The sequence below is a fragment of the Hoplias malabaricus genome, chromosome 10, assembly GCF_029633855.1.
Source record: "Hoplias malabaricus isolate fHopMal1 chromosome 10, fHopMal1.hap1, whole genome shotgun sequence".
In the NCBI taxonomy this organism is placed as follows: Eukaryota; Metazoa; Chordata; class Actinopteri; order Characiformes; family Erythrinidae; genus Hoplias; species Hoplias malabaricus.
Genome location: NC_089809.1, coordinates 34664643 through 34687452, shown reverse-complemented (window position 1 = coordinate 34687452; position 22810 = coordinate 34664643). Strand labels below are relative to the sequence as shown.

Below are 22810 nucleotides of genomic sequence, written 5' to 3'. Positions count from 1 at the left end.
AACCATTCGCGTTGTTCTTTCACACCTGTTTTAAGGCATGTCCCGCCCATTTTGTTCTGCGATTGGACAAGAGTTCATTCTCCAAACGTCTTTAAGCAGATGTGGGCGAGTTACCAGCCAATCACAGCGCAGGATTGCGGGCTCTCTTGATAACGGGTGGAGAGGAAAAAAACAGCGCTGCCGTGGAAACGCCTTTAGCCGTTTGTGTTCAACTGTCATTTTTTTTTAGCTCAGACGCTAGCTCAACTGCTTTCTACATTTTAAAAGTTTCTTCAGAAAATTACCGTCTCTAAACATTTTGTAGTTATTTGCTCTATAAATTCAAAGAGCTCTATAAATATTACATGTACAAATGTACACTGTAGTATTGTGTAAGGCGCGTTTTCACGATTTCCATCTAATTTAATTTGAGGAACCGTTCATTTTGAATAAATAAATAAATAAATATATATATATATATATATATATATATATATATATATATATATATATATATATATATATATATATATATATATATATATATATATATATATATATATATATAAACCTTAAGATAAAGTTTAATATGTTTCTGCAGAATTCTGAGAAACAGATTTATTTACATACATCACCTGATATATGTGCGTTTACTAGCACGTCAAAGTCATTTGTTCGTTCAGCTTACTTTATGAAATGATATGTAATATATTCCTGTATAAATATACTGTGGTATTAGGACTTTTAAGACTATTTTGACTAAGACATCTGACTACAGGTCCTCTGAAAGCATTCTGGTACAGACGTGCTGTAGACTGAGAGAGATGTGCGTGAAACATGAACCTGCACCTCCCTCTGTCGACCAGCGAGCTGCTGGCACTAAAACGGCCTTATTATCCCCGTCCCAGTATGTTAGGGTTAGGGCAAGTATGTTAAAGAGAGAGGTCTTCTATAACTACTCCAAAAATAATCTATTCAGGTCAGGTCAAGTTCATTTTTATACATGGGCTTAAAATATGCGTTCGAGTTGCTTCTCCTGTGAATAGCCATTAGCACAAACTAGAAACGACGTGTACATGATATAAGGATATGAGTGGTTCATGCAGTAAAACCAGTACAAAAACACTGGAGACATTAAATACAGGATGAAGTAGAGACACAGCACTGGTTGATAGGCAGTCAGTACAAAATATGTGCCATTTTCTCAGACATAATTCCAATCTGTAAATTATATTGTAGTATTCGTTTTAGTCTATTTTCCTTTCAGTTTAAAACAATTGTAAGAAGAAGTAACATTGAAATTGTTATAAGAAATGCAGATATCTACAGTGTGCTTTACAAAAGGATATTTTATTTAGTAAGCTTAGTTCCTAAATGGCTTGCTCATTATACCTCTGAGTAAATCAATTCATCTTGCTTGCCGTCCTCCTTCAGCTTTTCCAAGCATTATTGTCTTTTCCAATGACTTGGTTCTTCTCCAAAATATGACATTGTTATCTGGGTTATCTGGACTTCAAGTGCTTGATTTGGTCATGAATCCATTTCCTTGTTGTCTTGGCCATCCAAGATACGCTTTAAAGTCCACATCAAAACACATTTCAAAAGCATAATAATGTTTTCTTGTCCTGCTTTTTTGTGCGGCATTTAAAAGACCACAGCCTGGAACATTCTATTGTGTGTTTGTAGAGAGACATAAAAATATTTGAAGATACTTTCTACCTCCTCCATCCTTGTTGTGCCAAGTGCAATCCCGAGGATTTTGTGAATCCTGAATGCTTTGTTATAATAATTGATCCAAGAATGCAAAAGTTGTCCACAACTTCTACATTGTCTCCATCGATTGTAAAGTTAGTAACTTTTCCTATTGTTATAACTTTGGTTGGCTTGCTTCACGTTGAACTTCATTTTTTAACATGTTTTTTAACGCATTTTATAAGCTCCTTCAGGACAAATTCTAGTCCTGAATACTCAATTTTAGTACTTTTATTCAGTGGCTTGTAAACTGCAATAATGAGAAATGAGTGATGGATAATGTTACACTGTGAAACTCAGTTTTGAATAATATCAGCAACACTGCTGTAAAAACATTACTGAACTAAACAGAATTTCTCAGTGCACTCAATGTACATTTTTGTTCAATTTCAGCACTAAGCAGACCTCAGCATTTTACAGCCCTCTTCTATCTAGTTCAGATGTGCTGGGAGTTGCAATAGAATGAGCTTTTAGACTCCTGGAGATATTCTGCTCTGAAGGATTTTGTACTGACCAAATTCCTCCAGCTCACTTTATAAAACACTTTATAGAAACAGACATCTTTTTTCTAATAGGGTTATATTAAGGGGTCATCTGACCTATTTTCAAAAGCATGACTGAGCACCGGGTGGCACGGTTGCGTAGCAGGTAGTGTCGCAGTCACACAGTTCCAGGGGCCTGGAGGTTGTGGGTTTGATTCCCGCTCCGGGTGACTGTCTGTGAGGAGTTGGTGTGTTCTCCCCGTGTTTGTGTGGGTTTCCTCCGGGTGCTCCGGTTTCCTCCCACAGTCCAAAAACACACGTTGGTAACACACATTGTGCCCAATGATTCCAGGTAGGCTCTGGACCCACCACAACCCAGAACTGGATAAGGGTTACAGATAAAGAATGACTGAGCACCACTGGCTTATTTATTCCAACATGGGTTCACCCACAAAAACAGAAAGAGATTCAGAAGAGCAGCAGAAGAAGAGGGTTACCAAAGTAGGTTTCAGTTCAAAGACAAATAGGCCAGATTCTTTATTCTCATTTGCATTCATTAATCAAATCAAAGAAGTATCAGCTTGTATGCATTTTTTCCCCTATTCAGGCTCTATGTGTTGTTTAAGAGCATTGTGATATCTTGATCATCTTGGGAGCTTAAAGTGGAATTCCACAGGAAACCAACTGAGGGAGTTATATATCAGAGAGGTCTCTTCTTATATATTTTTTTACTGTCATATCAGTTCATATCATTTCATGTTCAAAATGAATTCACATTAAATCTCATCTTTTTGTGTAAATTTCCTGTACCTTTTTTCCTTTTTCTGTAAGATTTCCATTTCTGAGATACAAGATTTTGTCTGACACAGTCGACGTACAAACGCCTAATAACTGTGATACTGAAGATGGAGAGAATACCTCAGAGAAATGGCTGTGACATCTATTGGTTCGGTTTGATCTGCAGAAAGCCGTAACGGCCAAGAAGAGTCTCTGGTCTCAATTTACGTTCATTTTCCAGGAAAAAGAGTTCCACTCTAACTTTAAACACGAAGTGGTGAGAGCATCGTGTCACTGCTTCCATAGCAGTTTTAAACAACACTGGTAGAATCTTTCTACATCTGCACAATTGGCATTACTGCATTGTTTTGTGAAGCATGATATGTTTCATTTTAAGAAATGATATTATATAGAAACTAGGTTCCCAGTATTCTTTGTGCTTGTAATAAGATGAAAGCAACACAAAACCAACACAAAAACAAGAACCCCTGCAGTACTTCAGACCGTCCTAATTATATTATTCAGAAAGTTCTTTTTCATTATGTTTTGGCCTGAAGCAGACTGTAAAAGCTTTAAGGTGTAAAACTACCATATTTTCAGAACAGGGCTTCATTGCGTATTAAGTGTTACTGAGAAAACTGAAGTGATTCATTTCCAACAAAATGTATTGAGGAGGAAGCACGATGGTGCAGCAGGTTAGTGTCGCAGTCACACAGCTTTAGGGACCTGGAGGTTGTGGGTTCACGTCTCACTCCGGGTGACTGTCTGTGAGGAGTTTGGTGTGTTCTCCCTGTGTCCACATGGGTTTCCTCTGGGTGCTCTGGGTGCTTCCTCCCACGGTCCAAAAAACACATGTTGGTAGGTGGATTGGTGACTCAGAAGTGTCCGTAGATGTGAGTGTGTGTGTCGCCTGTGAAAGACTGGCGCCTCCTCCAGGGTGTGTTCCTGCCTTGCGCCCAGCTATTCTGGGCAGGCTCAGGAACCACGGCGACCCTGAACTGGATAAGCGGTTACATGTATGTATGTATTAGAGTGCAAGTCTCTTTAATAGGCCTAGCATTTACTTCAGCAGGACTTACTGGCAGTGCACATTTAATAGATGTTTGCCAATAGATGACACTAACAATGACATTGATGAATCAATCTGATATTCTGCATATTTTGTTTCTTGTGAACGGCTACATGATCTGTTAGCATAATGTAATTTTGATTTTAGTAACATGACACTGGGTGATCTGCTGTTTTCTCTTTCACAGTCATCTTCTGTGTCTTCACTAAAGGAATCATGTGGTATTTTCTGTGGATGATTACAGAGAAGAAAGATACCCATCGATGTACTGGACAAAAACCTATAAGTCTTGGTACCTATGGGGGCAACTGGTCCTAGGGCATATGTGGGCTGGTCAGTGAAGGCCTTCATCTGTGTGTTCTTCCTCCCAGCTGTTAATAGGCCTCTTTCTCAGGCCATGGAAGACCCCTTCATGGAAGAAGGGAGCTCCAATGCCACTGAATTAGCAATACTGCAGAGAAGGAACTGGCAATGTTGAAAAGTTTCAGTTATGTTGTCTCATTGAAGTGCTCACGATCTCTTCCAAAGTAAATCTCTGCATCTCCCACTCCAGCCTCCTAAGTGTTCATTTCCCTCCTGAATTACCAATGTTTTACAGTAGCCTTTATGCCCCAAAAGTTAAGTCTAAATGACCTGCCTCCTGTGAAATGAGCTGAGGAGGGTCAAGTATCTTTTCAGACTGGTAAAGTACAATTAGGCACACATGAAATTAGTCATCCCCAGTTTCTAACAAAGTTAATAAATGTAAAATGAATATGTGCATAAACTGAACACAAACCTGGCAGATTCATATAAAATTAGCCCACATAGAAAGTTGGCAAACATGTGTCAATATTACCCACCTAGTGTATAAGGGATACAGCAATATCCTCATCTTGGTTAATGCTTGGTTAATGTTTGGAGGTGTATCTCTGTCTAAAAAACAACTTTGTAAAACTTTGTAAACACATTATATCAGTTTTAAGCATGCAAACAAACTGGAGAGCTAGCAAATGGTGAGGAAACATCTTCAAGTTTTATAAAATGTGTTTTTTAAATTAAAATTGTGAAAGTTGCCTTTAAACCTTGCTTGAGTTTTTCTGTCACAATTGAACACTTATGGGGAAATGAATAAAGAACAAAACAATCACGCTGAATTAAATGATTTACCCTCGATTAAGCCTTTAGTCATCAATAAGTAAACTGTATTTTAGCAATTTTCTTCAAAGACGTTGAGGAAAGCAGGGCTCTTTTTAGCTAAACATTTTATTAGGACAAGCACACACAGACACACACACACAGCTCAAGCTCTTGGTGAAGGTGGTGATCTCATTGATGGCACTGCTGCCCTGTGTTGTCCCAGCAAAGATCTAAACTGCAGCGATTGCTGCTGCCATCACCTACTCTGCCCCTGCCATGGTCACTGTCTGAGTTGTCACTGTCAGAGAGTCTACTCTGAAGGGGTCACGCTGTTAAAGCCCCACTTAGCACTAGAGCCGTGTCACCAAACCCCACCAGAGAGAGGAAAACTTTCCTGTACCAAGTACATCTGCATTACTGGTAATGTCAAGAACAACATGCGCTGCCACCAGGAAGTCCAGCACCACCATGCAGGTGTCTTGGATGGGTGCTAAACAAACTTTGTGTTTGAACAACTGGTGCCCTACTCTCACCTGAAGCCACCGTCTCCCCTTTATAGCCACTCTTCCTCTAATGACTAATTTCAGCTGCACATTGGTCTGTTCCCAGCCCTCTGTTGTGCCTATGGCCATAGTTGGCAACATTGCTGGTCATAGCAGCAACCTGGTGAAGTTGGTATCCCACTTTTCAGTAAGCTGAATGTCCCCAGTAACGGCCCTGTCTTCCCAACACCGGATTCTGCCTACAGCATTGGCACACCAGTGCCAGCAAATGAGACGAGGCACTGCATAACATTTCTGACACCAACATAGTGACTTTATCAGCAATGAGGGCAACCTGGCTTTTAAGCTAAATGTTTTACTGAAGACTGAACTTTTTTAGACCAAGTGGTTATTGGATTATGTCATGTGAGCTGCAACTTAAAAGCAGGGTGATGCTTAGCTATGAAGGACAAGCCACACTTTAAGGTTAAAAAGTCCAAATTAAATAGCACTCCTTGATCAGACGGAGACATAACGGTGAAATAAGGCTGTGTATGGTAAACTGAACTAAATTATTGTCCCCTTTGACGAGATTTTAAAAGGACTTTATGGGTATAAAGTTAAACTGTAAAGGACTGGACCCCAATAAGTAGATTTTTAGAGCACTGTAGGAGAATAAAGGTAAACTATTAATGTCTGGACCCCAGTAATCAGACTTAAGAGGAGTGTAAGGATATACAGTAAAAGTGTGAAAGCCTGTAGCCCACTAATCAGATTTTAAGAGGATTGTAGGGGGTATAAAGGTCAGTTGTAAATGACTGGACACCCCAATGATCAGAATCAGATCAGACTCCCGCGCTCTTTTTCTCTCGCGCGGACGTGACGTCACGCTGTCAACATGTAAGATGGCGAGCCATCACCGCCAGAACGCAGCGGGGCGGAGGAAAGTACAGGTAACGTTACCACAGTTACTGCGTCTCTCTGTACCCCAGAGTGGCGGCGGAGAGTGCTTTAACTGGGGGAAAGCGGGGGACGTGGGCCCGTCTCTCGCGTTTTTGGCGCTGGGTCTTGGAGTGTGTTTGTGAAGAGGAGAGCTGGGAGCCGCTGCTCAGGCAATGCTAACAGAGCTAACGTTAGCTGCTAACACCGACACCGCCGCTCCCGCACTGGTTTAAACGCCTTTCCCCGCGGCGGACCAGGCTGGACTGTTGTGTACAGGTGGATAATGGACCCCTGTCTGTGAGTCTGTGGCGTGTGTAGTGTGTGGATGTTGTGCGTTGTGGCTCATGTGATCTTCGGCGCTGAGCTGCAGCAGTGCCTCCTCCACGCCCCCGTTCGCCACCCGCTCGGTCTCGGCTCCTCTCCTCTCCCACTTACGCTCACTCACATGGGTTTCTGGGGCTCTCTCTTTCCTTCTGGGTCAGACAGAACAAAATGGTTGGTGGCTTACCCTGCCCCTAGGCACCTGTGCTGCGTGTGTATTTCAACAGCAAACAGATAAAGTTAGCTGAAACCTTGAAATGAACGTCCACAACAAACACTAATTCTATTATAATAATATTAAGTGTTTTCTTGCATATGAATGAGACCTGAGGTATGTGGATAGCTTTTAAATCCAAAATGCTTTGCACCACTTCCCAAGGCTCTGTCAGTGACTAACCAGGCTCTACATGTTTGTGTTTTAAAGGCATGGTTTTAGAAGTACTGTTGAAAGTAGGGAGTGGGAGTTTTTGGGTTGGATTATTTTTCAAAAACTAGATTACACTTACTGGTTTCAACAAAAGCCAGTTTTAAGAGTTTGTTGCTGGGGAGTGATGTGGAAGCTCTGCATGCACAGTCAGTCATTCCTGATCAATGGACTTTAACCTAGATTCATAGTAGAATATTGTATGATTGTAGTGGTGTATTGGAGAGTCAACCGGTATATTAAAGTCTCAAAAAAAAAAGTAGCTTCAGAAGAGCAGTCAGTGCGCCCCTCTGCTTTTGGGTGTTGTGCATTGAAACAAAGTTAAAGCTGAATGTTTAGCGCTTGAAATGTTCCTCAGAGTGTGATAGGAACTAGATGTCCAAAAGTCTGCAATGCAGGTCGACCGGTCACTTTTCAGAAACACCCAGCAAATGTGTCTTCAGTGTAGTTTTTGTGTCTAATGCTGGTAACTGTACAGTAGATGGAAGTCAGAAGATATAAGCTTTCCCTGTGTGCTGTTTTGTCTCAGTGTTCTGCTTGTATCTCATACATCTTTATCTTGAATTTGATTTTAAAATAAGACTTGTTTTATCTCAGAACAATAATAAAATATATATTTTCAATCATCGTGAGTGAGTGATATCCAATTCCTGTAGCAGGTTTCTGTGAGAGAGTTTTTTTTTCTCTCTCCAAGCATTAAACTCTGTTAATGGGGGAGGATAGGAACCAGAACTCAATTTCTGGCTGTGTTCTAGTTTGGGGTGGCACGGTGGCGCAGCAGGTTGTGTCTCACAGCTCCAGGGGTTGTGTGTTTAAGTCTTGCTCCGGGTGACTGTCTTTGAGGAGTTTGGTGTGTTTTCCCTGTGTTCGTATGGGTGTCCTCCGGGTGCTCCGGTTTCCTCCTACGGTCCAAAAACACACGTTGGTAGGTGGATTGGTGACTCAAAAGTGTCCATAGGTGAGAGTGACTGTGTGTGTTGCCCTGTGAAGTACTGGTGCCCCCTCCAGGGTGTATTCCCGCCTTGCGCCCAATGATTCAACGATGACCCTGAACATAAGTGGTTACAGATAATGAATGAATAAATGTTCTAGTTTGACTTGATTGGAGCATTTTACATTAAATTAGTCTGAATTATTTAAGTTATTGTATTTATATCCAGCATATCCTTCACTTTTCACATAGGAAGACCTTTAAGATGTATCAGGGAGATGGCAGTTTCCACCTGCTTTATTTTTCAAAGCAGCTTCAATTTGCTGCATTAAAGGTGCCAGGCTTTAATAACTGGGATTTGATGTAATGTAATTTCTTGAATAATTTTGTTCAGTGTCAGTTATTTTATTTTATTTTTTTAATAATCAGTGTGTATGGATTCATTATTAATATGAATGGAAAGAAATAGCCATTATGTCACTGCATGTACCTTTGCAAGTAAAAACTATCTCTCAGCCCTTTTCAGCATGATTCATCAAACCATATGAGGCCACTTTTTCTTTTGCTCACGGATCCACATTCTGTGTTCATTGCACCAGCTTATGTGACTTTGTGAGTTGGCCTTGGACATAGGTGGCTAACCAAGAGAAGCTCTGTCATAAATTCCAGGTTTGTGATGTGCATGATACAGTTTTTGCTGAATCTGCATCATAAGCGTGGGCCATGTTTTCAGCAGGTACCTATTAAGAGTCTGTGTATTTCTATTTATGTTTGGCTTTTGTCATGATTTGAGAAACATTGGACCTTGACACCAAAATGGTTTGATTTTGAAGTGAATCTAACCTGTGGTTCTGCAGTAAACACTTGTGAAAGTGCTTTTCTGTTGGGGGTATAGTAGGAGAAGAGAAAATTAAATGTACTCAAGTGCCTATGTAAAAGGTGTCATGTGTGTCCTGATTTGAAGTGAAGAACTCAGTGTTGTCACAATGTTTGTCTAATTGGTTTTAACTTTGGTTTATGACTTTACATGTTTCAGCCAACCTCATTCATGTAAGACATTAATTAGGACAACACACCAGTCCCTGTGCTTCATATAGCACTTTATTCAGCGTCCAAACTGTGAGCCTTCAGTAGAGAGCAGAGTTAGAGTGCAGGAGCCTTTGGATAGTGAGTTTGTAACGATGCAAGAAATCAGAATCTGATTTGTGCCTTTTAATCTGCTCCAGGTCTCATATGTAATTAGAGATGAAGTGGAGAAGTACAACCGTAATGGAGTTAATGCTCTGCAACTCGACCCAGCCCTTAACCGGCTCTTCACAGCTGGTCGAGACTCCATTATCAGGATATGGAGTGTCAACCAGCACAAGGTATCAATCACTCAATCATTCATTCTGTAACTCGACTGTAGCTGTGCATTAACATAAAATAGCCAACTGATGTCAAATATATAAAAGTAAAATGTCTGACGGTGGCTGTTCTCTAGAAAATGGTACTTACATTTCAAGTGAATTTCCAGTAAGTGTGTGTGTGTGTGTGTGTGTGTGTGTGTGTCTGCACGGTTGGTTTGTAGCAGGACCCATACATTGCATCAATGGAGCATCATACAGATTGGGTCAATGACATTGTCCTCTGTTGCAATGGAAAAACATGTGAGTATAAATACAGAAGCAAACTTGCTTTGTGAATTCCTCATATTGTATCAGTAGTCCTTTCTGTGACCTTTTTAAAAATTGTGTATGTGTGTGTGGTTCAAAGCAAAAAGGCTTTCCTGTGTTTGTAATTTACAGAAATTGTAGGGACAGACTATAGAATACTATATAATCCCTGTTGTTTTTCTGCCCTTTTCACAGTGATATCTGCTTCATCAGACACCACAGTGAAAGTCTGGAATGCCCACAAAGGATTTTGCATGTCAACATTGCGAACACACAAGGTAACTGCACTGTTTTTTAATTGTCATGCACGGGGAAGAAAATAAATGTACTATACATTTTAAGCCCTATCCAGACAGGATTAAATTCCCATGGGGTCCTGGAGTGATTCTGTTTTACAGGGTCTTTGTTAGTTTTATTTCCATCCGAATCGACCATGTCCAGTGTCCTCTGAGGAAATTACAGGCAGAATTGCTTTTTTTACTGAAAGCAGCAGCTTTCTGTTCATTTGAACCATTTCCAGATTAAATTTTCTGCATTTTAAAAGACAGATCTCTGCTTGCGTTGGATAAAATAGGAGTCTGGTCCCATTTATGCACAGTATTTAGCCTCTGAGCACTCGTTTCCTTAGCTACACCCAGAAAATATGTTCAGAGCAGAGTATTACTGAACCTGTTTCTTGGTGTAAGTACCTGGGAGAGTGTTCAGAAGAAGGAAAATGAGAAAAGCGATGTAGGCTGATAAAAGGAGTGATTATAACTGCAGCTGTAGGTATAGCATTACTTAGGATCATGTAACAATGGGATTATAATTCAGGTAATTATAAAAGCACTTGTCCTCTAGTTTTTCATTGCCATCCAGATGCGAGAGTTTTATCACAGAGGAGGCATGTAAACATTTGTATTACAGATGTCCCCTGGAAAAAGGAATCCAATCTGGTTTAAAATTTATTTTCCCTCTTTTAGGATTATGTTAAAGCCTTAGCATATGCTAAAGACAAGGAGCTGGTGGCCTCAGCAGGTCTGGATAGGCAGATCTTCTTGTGGGATGTGAACACACTGACAGCATTGACAGCTTCCAATAATACAGTCACAAGTGAGTACTTGCCCATCTTACAATTGGATCTGCAGTGCTGATGTTTCATAATGGCACTTAAAGGTGAACAGTAACTCTCCGTTCATTTGTGACCTTGTATGTAGCTCCACTTTTTTTTTTTTTTTTAACTCTATCCGTCATGTCGTGCCATAAGCTACCACAATTCAGCTTTTGTCAAAATTATATTACAGCAATATCCTTTTCTTTACTGTAACTGAACTGTGTCATCAATGCTTTTATCTGGAGATGCACAGGAATGATGGAATCATATCAACATTACACAGATGATTAGATTTGACCAGTTGTTTATCCTGATACTTGATTATTCTCTCTGGAAGAACAGAAAGTTAAGGTCACACTGGGCATTTCTGCTAGACTCATGCATTTGTAATTCTCTACAAATAAAAGTTATGTTACCCATGAAGGTATAGTCTCATTCTTGTATGTTTATGAATCGGTGAATATATGAATATTAGCTGTTCCTAACTCCAGTATTGGTGCATTTTAACTATTGCTTCCTCTTTTTGCTGCAGCATCATCTCTCAGTGGGAACAAAGATTCAATCTATAGTTTGGCAATGAATCAGATGGGGACAGTAATAGTATCTGGATCCACTGAGAAGGTTTGATACTGTTATTTTTCTTTTCTTGCTCAAAGAACCTAGTTAGAATATATGTTAACACCAATGTCAGTTTTACATGAACCTTTTCCCCCCTTCCCCTTCTCCCACTCTCTGTCATGTTGTATGTTCTAGGTTTTAAGAGTGTGGGACCCACGTACCTGTGCTAAGCTTATGAAGCTGAAAGGACATACAGACAATGTCAAATCGTTGCTACTCAACAGAGATGGTACCCAGGTGAAGCTTGATTGTTTTCATTATTATTTAATTCAAATAAGGATTTATTATTAAAGTATGTTAAAATAGTTTTTTCCCATTACTATGCAAGGGCATTGCTTATATTCAATGCTTTTACGCATTAATTGTTTTTACCTGCTCTTTTCTTCTGTTTAGTGTCTGTCAGGCAGTTCAGATGGGACCATCCGGCTGTGGTCTCTTGGTCAGCAGAGGTGCATAGCCACATACCGCGTCCATGACGAAGGCGTGTGGGCTCTGCAGGTTAATGAAGCCTTCACACACGTCTACTCAGGAGGCCGGGACCGTAAAATTTACTGCACGGACCTGCGCAGTCCAGACATACGTGTGCTCATTTGTGAAGAGAAGGCTTCCGTCCTCAAGGTAAGTGAGATTTTAAACAGTAAATAATTAATTAATAATAAAATAATTAATGTCAACAGTTTTGAAATCTGAAATTGAATTAATTTTTTTTTTAAATGTGACGATGGAAAAATGATTCATGTGGGTCTGTAAAGCTATGTTAAATTATTATTGTTGTAGTGTTGTATAAAATGATTGTCAGTAAATCAGTTTTGGTGATGTATTTTTTTATATTAACCCTCGAGTACTAGTGTCGAAATGATTACTCAAATGTACACAAATGTTGTAGATCACTATTGTTTTCCATAAGTTAAAAGCGCAATATGTAACACTGACGTGAAGTGTTTAAAATCAGAACTATTATACAGTTTCAAAACAGTGTAGAGAGCTGTCTGCCTCCTCCTCCCCAGGTTGCCAGGTTTGAGGAAACCTGAATGAATAAGCAAGAAACAAGTTTAGGAACTTGGGCCATAATAGCTAAGAAGAATGTGCCATAATCAACATATATACACAGAAATGTGTTCATCATTTCACTAAAACATCTACCTACGCAAAAAAGTGAACATGCAGTCGCCAGTTCCCTGCATTTACAAGTCTCTTCTGTCCAAATCCACCTGAAATATTTAGACTAGACAAGGCTAGTGTTACATATCGTTTTTCCTTTCCACCATAAATGTCATTTAAGAGGCAGATCTTCTAATGCACAATTTTCGTAGGATTTTCAAACACAATTTTTACATATGCGTCTGCATCAGTTTCTTTAAAACAAACACACAATGGTATTTACACTTTTAAATGTTGTTATTCACCTTTCTATAAAACACACAAAACACAGTCCTAACACCTTTCAAACGGCGCTGTGCCTCACTTTCTTTAAATAAAACACAAAACCTATGGTCTTTACTCCTTTTAATCTTTACATAGCTAGGTGTCTGTACTTATTTATTTTTCCAGAAATAATTTGCTGTTACTTGTTCAGGAGGAAATCAGCCAGCTCTGTCTCTGTTCTGTTCTGTTGCTGCTTGTAAACTGCCTCCAATTTTCAAACACAAGGCCGATATTTCCTCTCATTTTACTCCGTCTCTTGTCATGGAGATTTTTAGAAAGGCAATGGGGCTTTTTGGGTCCGGTAAAATACAACATTAACTATGTTCACTTGGTCATTTCATGGCTGTGAGACACTGTTTGTAGACCTGGCCACACGGTGGACTGTAAAACACAGAGGTGTGGGACCACAGGCAGGACCTGGGTAGGGCGGGATCACCGGAGCTCTGGACTGGGCACTTCTCAAAGAGAATATACTGCTTTAGCAATGCTGTGAGGCAGCTGTGTTTTAGCTTTGACTATTTCCTTAATCTATAACCACACACCCTGGACATTTTATGACTAGGTACAGTAAACATGCTACAGATTGCTCCTTTAAGATTTTATCATGTGGATATAAGTCATCAAAATGACTCTTCTGATTATCAGTGCATTTATCCAATTGTTCTGAGAGAGCACCTTGATCTTAAATTACAGACCTTGATTAAAAGCAAAGCCAAAGCAGTAGGAACCAGTTGTTTTGAGAAAACACATTATTATTATTATTATCGTTACACTTATATAGCGCCTTTCTAGACACCCAAGGACGCTTTACAATCTACACTGCGCAGAACGCTCAATTCACACACACACACTGGCGAGAAGCGGCAGCCAAACACGCACAGCGTACTCTCAACCAGAAACGACCGTCCACCTGGAGGACTGCATCGGGCACTAGGGTTTAACCCAGGACAGAGCGCCAATCCATATCTGGGCTCACACATACAGACATTCATTCACACACCAGGACAGTTATTAGAGAAGCCAATTCACCTACCCTCCATGTTTTTGGACTGTGGGAGGAAACCGGAGCCCCCGGAGGAAACCCACGCAGACACGGGGAGAACATGGAAACTCCACCCAGATGGGACTTGAACCCAAGATCCCAGCGCTGGGAGGCGAACGTGCTAACCACCAAGCCACCGTGCCGCCGACATTAGAGGATAGTTTTGTAGAACCATGCCAGAGTTGACAGAATGTAAAATGTGAAAGTAGAATTGCTGAATGTATGTTTGGTCTTGGACAGATGGAGCTGGACAGGTCAGCGGACCCACCATCAGCCATCTGGGTGTCTACCACCAAGTCCACTGTTAACAAATGGGTGAGCACAGCTACTTTCCACAGTGACGTGTGCAGAGCAGCCACCTGCCCCAGCTGTTCCCTGACGTATCATATAGACTTAACTAGCTAGGCTTTAATGATACTTTTGCCTTTGATTTACTTTTAAAATCCTATTGATTCGAATGCGGCACTGCTATCTAATGTGCTGTAACTGTCTGTGATAAGCACTGTTGTCTAATCATCCGGTACTAAATACAAATAGTAATATGTGCTGCTCTATAGTTGTATTCATTTTGTAGACATTTAATGGCATTCTCTTTTGTTGCAATTTAATTTTTTTCTGCTATAAAGTTTAAACTTGGATGCCAAAATCTTAAAACTCAGCATAATGTACTTGTAAGACCTTAGGAACATGTTTTAGTCACAGCTTCCAGGTAATATATTCCATTCCATTACCCTGCAGTCTCTAAAGGGCCTCCATAATTTCCGAACATCTGGTGATTATGACAATGATTGCAGCACTCCCCTAACACCACTGTGCACACAACCGGACCAAGTCATTAAAGGTAAGGATTTTATCAGGAGGTGCAGATTGTATTTTGTCCCATTATGATTAAATACTGATGCTGGCTCTAGGTCCACTTAATGAGTTCATACACAGACTACAGCAATACATCACTAAGAAATGAATTTATCATTTTCCTAAAGCCATTGGGAACTTGTAACAGACCTGTCCAAGCTGTGGTTCTGTCTATGGTGTTGAAATTATTTTAAGGAGTGCCGTATGCCCAGCTCATTAATTCTAAGTCTGTATTTCAAGTGCGTTGATATGATATGGGCCCTGGCAGCATTTTTGCCATTTAAAGCTTGTGTTCGTGTTTCGTTGTTTTATATTAACTCACTTCCTGAAACTTTTACTCAGTAAGTGAAGAGATTGTAATTAAAATACCATTACAAACTACTCTGAAGTGTTATAATAAAGTAGAAAGAATGGATTCTGTAATCAGTTTTTGCGCACACCACTCGGCATGTTTGGTTTATCTTCTTTCCAAAAAAACAAGGACATTCTAGCATTTTAACTTGAGATTAATCATGAATAATCACAGTGGTGTAATCGATTTACATCACTAATAGAAACACTTCATAATATAGCCTTTACTCTCCAGTCTGTAAGGTCTATATACTGAAACCAAGCTGTTGTGAAATGTACTGATTTTGAAACCTCAGCAAACCAACATTATTCACTCTTTTTCAGCCTATACTGCTCTTATTATTAGATGCACTTATTCACATTGAGGTTTTAAGGGAATGTTTCAGGCTGGACTGTGTCTTGAATATGTATATGCACAAGTAAGCATTCTGTATATATTTAATTAGCCTTAAAGGCACAGTAACAGAAGAGCCAGTTAAAGTAAATGGACCTCAACAGGGGAAAACCAGGTAGAATATATGTCCTTTGCAATTTTTAAAACTGGTTTTAAATCATTTTATCAGATTAATCATTCTAAAAACATTTGCATACTGCAGCTTTCTGTGAATGTTCCACAATAATCACAAAAAGTGTTGGCAAACAAAAGATTTTGTAGACTAGTATTAATCCTGTGCCAGATTGATATTTTACTTTCAAAGATGTTGAGACTTTACTGGCAGCTATCTTGTCATTGGCTTGAGTTAAAATTGTTGGGCACATTTTGAGTGCTTTTGTGTTTCCTAGGTGGGGCCAGTATAATTCAGTGCCACATTCTGAATGACAAGAGACACATACTCACCAAAGACACTAACAACAACATAGCATACTGGGACGTGCTCAAGGTATCAACTTTCTCTCCTGTTTTCTATCCTACTGATTTATTGATTGTCCCCTTTATATCCAGCAGTTCTCAAATGACTTAATTACCCAACTGTACTTTTGACTTTTTTTTAAATAGGCATGTAAAGTAGAAGATTTGGGCAAGATGGAGTTCGATGAGGAAATCAAGAAAAGGTTTAAGATGGTTTACGTGCCGAACTGGTTCTCAGTGGATCTTAAAACAGGAGTGAGTTAATGTGAATGGCATTTTGAGGAAATGTAAATTTTATTTTAACAGTCTTTATTGGTAGTTTTTATTTTTTTCTGTTTTTATGTGTATGTCTCCTTTGCTTAAAGATGCTGACCATTACACTTGATGAAAGTGACTGCTTTGCTGCTTGGGTTTCAGCCAAGGATGCTGGATTCACCAGCCCTGATGGATCAGACCCAAAGTGTGAGTGCACTAACATCTGTGAACATTCCTTTGAGAAGTACAGAGAAGTCAGATATGTGTAAATATGCCATCAGTCAAAATCCACCTGTTTATCTCTGTGTTTTCCTGGCCAAGGAACACTCTTGTGCTGCAGGTGTGCCACAGTATTACTGACTCCTGACCTACCACGTGTCTGACTGGATGTGTGTCTTAGTATTCACAACATGTTTGAGACATGTAAAACTTAACATCAGTGTTCATGGCAAGTTAGCGCTTCTACAACAATGTTTATGCTTAATACGTTATGCCACGTTAATATGAGCCCTTGTGTCACTGGTTGTATTGTATCGTCAATAACTGTAGTTGAGCTAAGACATATGTCTGAGGTTGCTTATTCCGTTTTAAAGGTTCTTAGCCACTATTTGTAATTGTCTGCAACGTAACAACTTGCTAGGAGAGCAGTTTAATTTTGTTTTACCTGTTGTAGTGAATCTTGGTGGTCTGCTGCTACAAGCCCTGCTGGAATACTGGCCCAGGACACACAGCAGCCCTATGGATGAGGAAACTGAAATAAATCATGGTGAGAAACACTTTTTCTCCTGAGGCATATTTACTGATATTCTGATATCACATTATTTAAACCCAAAATGTGTGTTTGCTGCCTTAGTGAATGGAGAGCACGAGAGCAGGATACAGAAGGGAAATGGTTATTTTCAAGTGCCACCTCATACTCCTGTCATCTTCGGAGAAGCAGGTGGAAGAACGCTGTTCAGGTGGGAATCTTGTTTTTTGTTGATTGTAAAGTGTTTGTGTTCAGCAAAGAGCGATTTGTGTAACGTGCCAGAAACATTAGCATTATTATATGCTAGTATGATATATGTGCAGGTTACTCTGTCGTGACTCTGGAGGTGAGACAGAGTCTATGCTGCTCAATGAGACTGTTCCACAGTGGGTGATTGACATCACAGTGGATGTGAGTGCTCTGGGCCCTCCAGGCCAATTTTGTGTTAATACATGAATATAATTTGGTCACCTATAAATAACATGATTTTTAGGACAGAAGAGTAATTATTGCAAGATGACATTAACAATTATAACATGTTAGTATTTGATATTAAGACATTTTTCTTTGTTTGTTTTATACAGAAGAACATGCCCAAATTCAACAAAATCCCATTCTACCTCCAGCCTCATTCTTCATCTGGTGCCAAGACATTAAAGAAGTAAGTCACTGTGCATACTGAATTGGGCATATTGATTCCACATTATGCAGGGTTCCAAGCTGTAATCTGATTTTAACACTTTATATACAATCACAAATACTTCTTACATATGATTATTTTGCAGTCATTTTAGTAAAATGCAATGTAGGGCTGGGCAATTAACCGAAAATTAATCAAAATCAACATTTAGAACTTCTAATCGACATAATCTGGTCTATATTGATTATATCTGTTTTTTTATTCTGTTATGTCCCACTGTGTGTACATGTACTGTCCCTTTAAAATCATGACCTACCTACCAAGCTGTAGTCATGTGATTCTGCCACGACCGAGCAAGCGACTTGAGCAGCTCGTACCAAACAAAAACAGTGTCTGTAGTTTGTACCTGCTGTGTTTTGACTATAATTAAGATGACACTTAAGGTGACCAAAGCACAATCACACACCCAAATATAAACAGTGCTCAGAAAATGAGAAACAAGCTCCCAGCAACATTTAGAAAAAATATCCCAGCTTAAATACTGGAGCATATTTACAGTACAAACCTCGTCACTGAACTATGAGGGTCAAAAATATGGAGTCAAAGAAGGGTCAAATTTGTAAAAAAAAGTTTGTAAAACAATACTCACAAGTGTAACGGAATTTGTAACCGTTTTTGAGCAACTACATACACGTAAAACTAAAATCCGCAAATGTATTAGAATGCACAAATTGAAAACAACAACAACAATAAAAATAATAATTTAAATTCACAAATGTGGAAAAATATTTGTAATGTATAGAAATCATTTTTTAATTATTTATGTTTCTCCATTGTTCACAAACTCAGCAGGACGGCTCTGAACTCGGCAACAGTTCAGAGCCTGGTTCCCCTCTAAACGTGTCGAAACGCGGCGGTTCACTGGAAAGAACCAAGGTTCCAAGAATCAGGAACAGAACCGGTTCAAGAACTGGAGTTCTTTTGGTGGAAACGCGCTATGGTTGACAGCAGCAAATCAGTGTTTTGATTGGATAAACAAACCTCACAATCTGATTGGTCCAGCTAAAGCTTTCCTATTGGTCCATCAACTGGCCGTCAAAACAGGGTCTTAATCCGCAACTGCAAAAAGATTCGCACACGCAGCAGAGAAGGCGAATGTGTGGAGTTTTTTCCACCTCATTCAAAAACTCCCACTGTCACATTTGGAACCTCAAAAATGTTTGCTCTGGCACATTTTAAGCCGTTTGAGAAGGTACTGATTCCCACATTCACAACATTTGTAAATCAAATGTTTTCTACACATTTAAAAATTATTTCTATACATTACAAATATTTTTTTCCACATTTGTGAATTTAAATTAGCATTTTTGTTGTTGGTGTTTTAAATGAGTGCATTCTAATACATTTGTGAATTTTAATTTTACGTGTATGTAGTTGCTCAAACGCAGTTATGAAGTCAGTGACATTTGTGAATATTGTTTTACAAATTCAAGACCTTTTTGACCCAATACAAAAATTAAATAATTGTTTATTAATCGTTATTGTGGTAAAATATACAATTTTTGCACTCATATCGCCCAGCACTAATGCAATGTGTTAAGACATTGTGAGTCATAAACTAATGTATTTTTGTAGTCTGTTGCAACCCAAAGTTAAGGAGTAGGACCAGAAAGAAAAACTCATGTGTATCATCTATACCTATTGTCCACAGTTGGTATATCTAATCCAGATGAGCACCTCAGCCAAACAAATTTGATGTTAATATATTTTACTCATGCCATACCTCCAGTCTGTTAGTAAAAATATTTTGTCGTTTTTATTTTTTTGTACTGTAGGGATCGTCTGTCAGCAAGTGACATGCTCCAGGTGAGAAAGGTGATGGAACATGTTTATGAGAAGATCATTAACCTGGACAATGAGTCTCAGACAGGTGGCTCAGCCACAGAGAAACCAAATGAGCCGAAGGAGGAGGATGATGTGGCTGTACTGGCAGAAGAAAAGATTGAGCTGCTCTGTCAGGACCAGGTAAAGGCTTATCGTTAAAACATAAAATCACACTTGAAATCAGGTTTAAGACGAGATGATATGTGGGTTTTTTTTCCTCCCCCTCCTCAGGCCAGTGGTAGGCTTTAGTAATGTGCATGATGGTTTAATTGCCTGACATTTCCAGATAAGTCATACCATACCTCAATCTCGCCTCCTAACCATTTATTTCTGTATCAGTGGGGTCATGTAGTACAAGGCAAGCACTAACTGCATTTAAAAAAAATACTGAATGACTTGTAGAATACTACATGTAGCAGTAGTAGTAGTAAAATGTGAAATGTTCTTTTTTGTTACTGTCATTTAAGGTGTGTTCAGACTTGTAGGTCGGGTTCCTTGGACCAAACTAAACAAGAAATTGATACACTTACATTTTCATCTTGGTTTGGTTTAAATTAACACTGATACAATTACAACTGAACCAAAGTAAGTAACAAATGTGAAATATGAGGCATATATGACTTTCATTTTGTGAGCCAGTCGTCAGAGTCCTCAGCTGGGCTTAATGCACTCTTCAGAGTTGTGTGTTTATTTAGAGGTGAACCAAAGAGGTTCTGCTATTGAAGACATCGGGAGGTTGCTCTCTGCTCCCTCACAGCATGATTATTGTTACATCTTTGGGACATCACTTCCTGTGTTTGGTTTGTGTTGCATACATGATATGTACCAAAGTTTGTAAAGGAGAATTCACATTTACCCTAATGAATCTCACTAACAGAGAAATCAAGGTTGGTTTAATTCAAACCAAAACTGACAAGTCTGAACACACCCTTAAAGATACATTTGTGAGTTTCACCAGAGTGCCCCTCTGTTATTGTAGTGTACCTGCCTAGCCATCAGAGGGCGCACATCTTGAATCTCAACCAATGCACTAGTGCATTAGTCAAGATTCAAGACATGCAACCTCCAGCATCCAAGCAGGTGAACTACAATAGCACAAGTGGGAATTTATGTACAGTTTTCGAAAAATAGTTTTGCAGGCACAGAAAACACTTTTGATTGATGCCTTTGCAATAAATCGTCATGTACTGTATGCTACAGTTTATATGTACTGAAGAAAAGGGAAATTAAATTGCATAATGCCCCATTAAATCAAAATGTAATTTTCTGTTTGAAGAAAAGCATCTGTGCAAGGAAGTCTACATGTGTTATGTTAAGATTTTTTTAATGGATAATGCTAGAATATGGACTACAAATTAGTCCTTTTTGTTTTTTCCTTTTCTTCCTCCCTTCCTCTGTGTCTCTTAAAGACGCACCATGTGATTTCTGATTATTCCGACTTAATAGCCATGGCAGTGGGTTCGGTTTATTAGCGAATCCCAGAATTATCAGTCATGTAACAAGCTAGAAATGCTAAAACAAAACTGATAGAAAGGCTAATTAATAATAGACGGATAATGATGTTAACTGAAAAATAAAGACATTAAAGGAAAACACAGCTTGGAATTGGCTGTGGATGACAACTGTTGCTATGTCTGGAGGGGAGTTTTTACTCTTTCTGCCCTGTAAATTGTTTTTTTTATTTGGTTGATAGTTGAACTGTGATCCAATTTATTACAACATGGATTTCTTTTAATGTTGTTTTTGAATCTCTCTTGAAAGGTTCTGGATCCTAACATGGACCTGAGAACAGTTAAGCATTTCATTTGGAAGAGTGGTGGTGATCTAACACTTCACTACAGGCAGAAGTCCACGTGAGGAAATGAGTGTTGCTCCTACCCATCTGTCCACATTTCCCATTGTTAACACCATCATGGACCTTCAAACTCATGCACCCAGTGGTTCTGTGTGTGATGTTTTATGGAGTTTGACACACGCTCCACAGGTTCCTATGAACCCACCAGATCTCCACAGTCCATAAATCTCCTCAACATAGATCTTGTAGGATCAGCCAGGTTTGAATCACTGAAATGGTAACCAGAAAGAGGAGAGCTGTGGATAAAGGGATAAGGGCATCTGCTGTGAGTGGCCAAGTGATGAACTGAATGGGTGGTGTGTAATGTAGATTATTATTTTCCTTTTTATTTTTTACTTCCGTTTATTATTTAAAATGTTATTTGTTTAATGTGTAATTAAGATTTTATTGACTTTACTGTGCATAGTGTTTGTCTTGTTGGGGGGAAAAATCATCTTTGTTATCTGAGTGACTAACTTCACACACCCCCCCCCCTTTCCTTGTACATTCCAGAGATGTTTGTTTCTAGTGAGAAGTGAATCCTTCTTGTAGCATGTAGGGAGAAAAGAAGGTAAATGAATAGTGAAGTCTTGACCTGGTTTAAAAACTGTTGAGTATTTTTGTTGAATGTAAAGGAGTGCTGCTTTTACTAACTCCCAGCTGTTCTGTTTGGAAGTATACAGATGCACTAAGGTTTTGGTGAAACTTGAACATGCCCCAAAATGTAATGCATCTCTCACTAATGCTGTGCTTTAATTAATTAATGCCACATTTCTGTACATAGCTTGTAATTATTTTGTAGGTGGTTTTACCTGAGTTGTTCCCTTGATAATCAGGATGTTTTATTTACTTTTTTAAGCAATTATGTTCTCTTCAAAAAGGTGCTTTTTCATGTGAAATATGGTAAATATGACACAAACAGGTCCGATGGAGGGATTCAGGCCCAGACTTGAGAGTACAGAGTGACAGTGAAGGCTCAGTAGAGATTGTGGTTTCAGTTTTAATGCAGTCGCTGCTAACAGCCTATTTACCCACAAGAGGGCAGAAAATACTGTAAAGGGTTTTGGAATCAAAAAATGGTAAGTGATCATCCATAAGGGATATTGCTGGATGACAAAACTCAGTTCATTTTTTAATTTATGCAAACAAATTGTGCTTTGCAGACTGTCAATCATAACTGAGGTTTGCACAGTGTTATAGAAATGTATTCTATATTTGGTTTTAGCCCAGGATAAGAAATAAAATTAATGAACACGCATAGGTTGGAAGTCTTTTGTTTCAG

At 39.2% G+C, this 22810-nt stretch overlaps 1 protein-coding gene across 3 annotated transcripts; it reads left to right on the top strand.

Annotated features, from left to right (window-relative positions):
- Positions 1-6500: 6500 nt before the first annotated feature.
- Positions 6501-22780, top strand: wdr48a (WD repeat domain 48a). 3 transcript variants are annotated; one of them, XM_066683518.1, is made up of 19 exons: positions 6501-6613; positions 9505-9645; positions 9852-9927; positions 10129-10211; positions 10896-11025; positions 11559-11647; positions 11780-11881; positions 12038-12262; positions 14352-14426; positions 14850-14952; positions 16101-16198; positions 16315-16422; positions 16533-16629; positions 17096-17188; positions 17276-17381; positions 17494-17581; positions 17755-17831; positions 19646-19835; positions 21456-22780. In XM_066683518.1, exons 1-19 carry the CDS (start codon positions 6566-6568, stop codon positions 21549-21551), a joined length of 2025 nt encoding a protein of 674 aa, XP_066539615.1. In that variant the 5' UTR covers positions 6501-6565; the 3' UTR covers positions 21552-22780. The 3 variants fall into 3 exon arrangements, with proteins under 3 accessions (XP_066539615.1, XP_066539614.1, XP_066539617.1); XM_066683517.1 differs by having other exon boundaries at positions 9849-9927; XM_066683520.1 differs by lacking the exon at positions 6501-6613 and adding an exon at positions 6732-6878 and having other exon boundaries at positions 9849-9927.
- Positions 22781-22810: the final 30 nt, after the last annotated feature.

Excerpts from the sequence above, each read along its gene's own strand:
- wdr48a (XM_066683517.1), top strand. The coding sequence starts at position 6,566 with ATGGCGAGCCATCACCGCCAGAACGCAGCGGGGCGGAGGAAAGTACAG. Across the intron at positions 11,882-12,037 it reads TCAACAGAGATGGTACCCAG|TGTCTGTCAGGCAGTTCAGA; the intron begins GTGAAGCTTGAT and ends TCTTCTGTTTAG. Across the intron at positions 16,630-17,095 it reads TGATGGATCAGACCCAAAGT|TGAATCTTGGTGGTCTGCTG; the intron begins GTGAGTGCACTA and ends TACCTGTTGTAG.